Source organism: Seriola lalandi, unplaced genomic scaffold (genome assembly GCF_002814215.2).
Source record: "Seriola lalandi dorsalis isolate HSWRI2012SDOR001 ecotype SW California unplaced genomic scaffold, Sedor1 jcf7180002054863, whole genome shotgun sequence".
Lineage (NCBI taxonomy): Eukaryota > Metazoa > Chordata > Actinopteri > Carangiformes > Carangidae > Seriola > Seriola lalandi.
Window position 1 is genome coordinate 1,960 of NW_019525416.1, and position 3,602 is coordinate 5,561.

The window sequence follows — 3,602 nt, forward strand, 5'->3', positions numbered from 1 at the left end:
AGTGGGGGGAAAGAGAATGGGACGGGTAGAGGGTGGAGGATGGAGGGGTAGAGGGAGGGGGAGAGAGAGGGAGACAGATAGAGAGGGGGAGAGAGAGAGAGACAGATAGAGAGGGAGGGGGAGAGAGAGAGACCTTCACCTTTGTCTCTAAACTCTCATCTTTTATTCTTTATTCAGGTTGAGGTTCTGCAGTTTGTCAGAGATCAGCTGTTCTTCTCTGGCCTCAGCTCTGAAGTCCAACCCCTCCCACCTGAGAGACCTGGACCTGAGTGACAACAAGCTGAAGGATCCAGATGTGAAGCAGCTGTGTGATCTTAAGGAGAGTCCAGACTGTCGACTGGAGACTCTGAGGTCAGTAAAAGGGGCGGAGTCAGTCCTTGCTGCTTCCATCATATTGTACTAAACACAGTGTCGGAGCAAAGAGCCAGTGTTTCCTGGAAACCTCCGACCTTCTCAGCAGCTGCTTCCCTCAGTGAAGCTGTGAGAGGAGAACGGTGACAGGCGTCAGGATTGGACAGAGAGACAGAGAGAGAGAACAGTCGGCCAATCAGAGCGGCCAGAAGCTCGTCGTGGTCGTGCGTCTGAGTGGATGTGAAGACGACTGTTGTTGTTGAGTTGATGTCTACAGGAAGTGAAGCTGATTACAGCTGACAGCCTCACAGAGGAACAGAGACAGTGTCCTCATTCATCAAACTGTCACATCTGATCTGAGACAGTTTGTTCTCTCATTTCACAACTCAACAACTGATCAGTTTGATCTCTGTCACAGCTCTGAGATCAGTCTGATGGAGCTGACTCTTCTTTCAGAGAAGCAGCGTGACGTTTTGTGATCTTTATACAGACAGAAGCTCTGCTGAAGTCCAGTGAGCACATCTGTATATCTGTCCCTCTGCCAGATGTTTTCAGTGACAGCCTCCATGATTCTCTGTCAGGTGATGTGTGAGGAACAGACCAGATGTTCATCAACACACAGAGACTCTGTGTTTAAATGTCAGGACAGTGAATCCATCACTGAGCTGTTGGAGCAGTGATGAACCTTCATGACTCAGCAGTTTGTTTCCACTGTGGACTGAGGGAAATGTGCAGAGGGAACAGACTTGATGCTAAAAGTCTCTGCAGGTGTGTGAGCCTCCAGCTCAGTGTTCACTCCAACACGTTAACATGAGAGCTGAGAGGAAGCAGGCTACGCTACACAGCTGCTGCACATCTGGACTGAACAGGACTGAAGTCCCTGCTGCTTCACTGACTGACAGCTGATGAAGTGAGTCTCTGTAAACACTCGTTTATCTCCTCTGTTCTTCTTCTCTCCACAGATGGAAGTGGTGATCCTCCTAAAGATCTGACGGAGGAATCAGAAGAAGTGGAGATGACTCTCAGTGCTGCAGTCTGAACTGATCTGAGAACAGCTCCACCATCATCCCTGTGACTCCTCCACCTTCCACCTGCACCAGAGTCTCAGTCTCAGGAGGTTTCGGTTCTGCTTCTTCCTCTGGATCACCTCCAGTCGAGGCTGGTTTGGGAAGACTTCTAAAAATCTTCAACAGTTTTTGTATTTAATATTTCATTTTGTCCTGATGCTTTGAAACATGTGACCATCAGTCTGTACTGAAACCTGCAGGTTATCAGTTCATGTTTGTGCTGTAGCTCCATCTTGTGGATCGATGCAGTATTGCAGCTGCCTTCCTTTAAGCAGACAGACTGCATGTGAAGAGGAATCCAATTAGTTTAAGTGTGTTTGTTTTTCATATATGTACAGAACAATAATATTACTTCACAGTGGAAGTTCTAAATTTGTGTAATAAATAAAGTCATTATTTTACATGTCCTCTCTGGATTTCCTTTGACTGAACTCAACATTCACATTTCAGCTGCTGGATTCTCCCAGGACTGAGATTGTCTCCGCTGCGTCTGCAGTCTCAGCTCAGTGCAGTAAATACATGAACTGGCTTGATGTGCTTATTGGACTGATGGTCTTCAGGCCCGGCAGCTTCCATTATTGGAAGTTTGCAGTATTCCCGTATTAGAGGAAGCGACCGCTGAACGCTTCCAGGCCTCGGCCAGAAACTGTTTCTGTAAAACTTCCATTCGTCAGCTTCATTAGACACAGAAAAGTTCAAGTTGTAGTCAAGGCTGATGATGGATTACATGCGTTTTAAATAAAACAGACAGAGACCTTTACTCAGGTTTTACTCAAATGAAACCTCTGACCTCTCTGACTTCACAGGGGTCAAGGGTCAGCACCTTTAATTCTTTGTGTATTCTAACTTATAATCATGTTAATAAATAAAATCAATATTTTATCCAAACATAAAATTATTCTAATTTATAACTTAAATTATTAAATGAACTTAAATTAAACTATCTCTGATGGCAGCTACATTGTGGGTCTGTTTGCAGAAAGTTCACTGTCTGAAGTTTTGAGGACGCTATGCAGTTTAGTGGATCAAATAACACAGTGGATAGTAAATATATAGAGCAACTACATAGTGACGAGAGAAACTGGCCACAGACCAGAGGAACATTAAAGAACTCAATGAAAGAGTTTAAAGGAAAATACTGTAGGAACCAGTAGCTGCTCTAAGATGAAGAAAAATAACAACAGCTTCTCTGCAGAACACACACACACACACACACACACTTCTTCAGATCATCCCGCGGCTCTGAAGAAGTATTTGTGAATAATTGTTTGATATTGTAAATTTACATCTGAATATATTAAATAAAAGTGTTATAAAGTCAATAGTGGTGCGTATGTTATTTGTAATTAAGTTTCCAACCCTACTTTAGTTGAAAGACGACATACAGAGACTTAACAGTTTAATTTGCATTTCTTCAGTTTATTATATTTTATGAGAAATGTAAGAAAATTGATCTGAATCTGAATCAGTTAATATTGTATTTAGATTTTGCTTCTACAGGTTTTAACATTATTTTACACTTAAAGATTCAATGTTGACACAAATACTGTTGAAGTTTGAGATGATTTTAATGTTTTACACAGTATTTTTTACTTTGTCTTCCAAAACAAAAGGTTTACTTTACAATATTAAGCTTGTGTTAATATTTCATTGATTGACACTTAATTTTATTATTAGGAAAAAGTTTCTCTGCAGAAACTTTAGTGGATTCACTTTATTGACGGAGTTAGATCAGAATAATTTAGGAGAAATCTGTAAAATAATAGTTTTTCTCTGTAGAAATATTAATGAAACTTTCTGTAAATGTATTGTTTTTACACTTTATTTTAATTAGGATATTTTACTTTAATTTTAGAGTTTTGTTTGGCAGCTGCTGATGACAGTCATCTGACAGTTTTGTTACGGTGAGGACCACACTGTAGGTTACAGTTACAGGGTTGTTCTCTGCACCTTCCCGGAGGAACAACGAGGACATTTAATACACACTAACATTTTTAAAAATGCAAAATACATGAATACATAAAAAGCCAAAGTACTTGTGTAAATTCTCTCTGCAACAGGAGAGTAACAGTCGTGGATGTAAACCAGCATCAATTCACATTTTCTCTGGAGATTTGTAGTTAAACCTGGCTATTGTCAACAGGGGATGACTGAACACTCAGTGGGAGTCATCCTCTGGGGAAC

At 41.1% G+C, this 3,602-nt stretch overlaps 1 protein-coding gene across 1 annotated transcript in view; it reads left to right on the forward strand.

Moving 5' to 3' along the window:
* The window catches only part of LOC147817883 (uncharacterized), a gene marked incomplete at its 5' end in the record, with an annotated part of 3,616 nt that extends 1,797 nt beyond the window's left edge, over window positions 1-1,819 (forward strand). The window contains 2 exons of the mRNA XM_087179747.1: window positions 178-351; window positions 1,314-1,819. Coding sequence (XP_087035873.1) covers window positions 178-351; window positions 1,314-1,326 — 187 coding nt within the window. The remainder of the gene's footprint in view (window positions 1-177; window positions 352-1,313) is intronic.
* Between the last annotated feature and the right edge of the window lie 1,783 nt (window positions 1,820-3,602).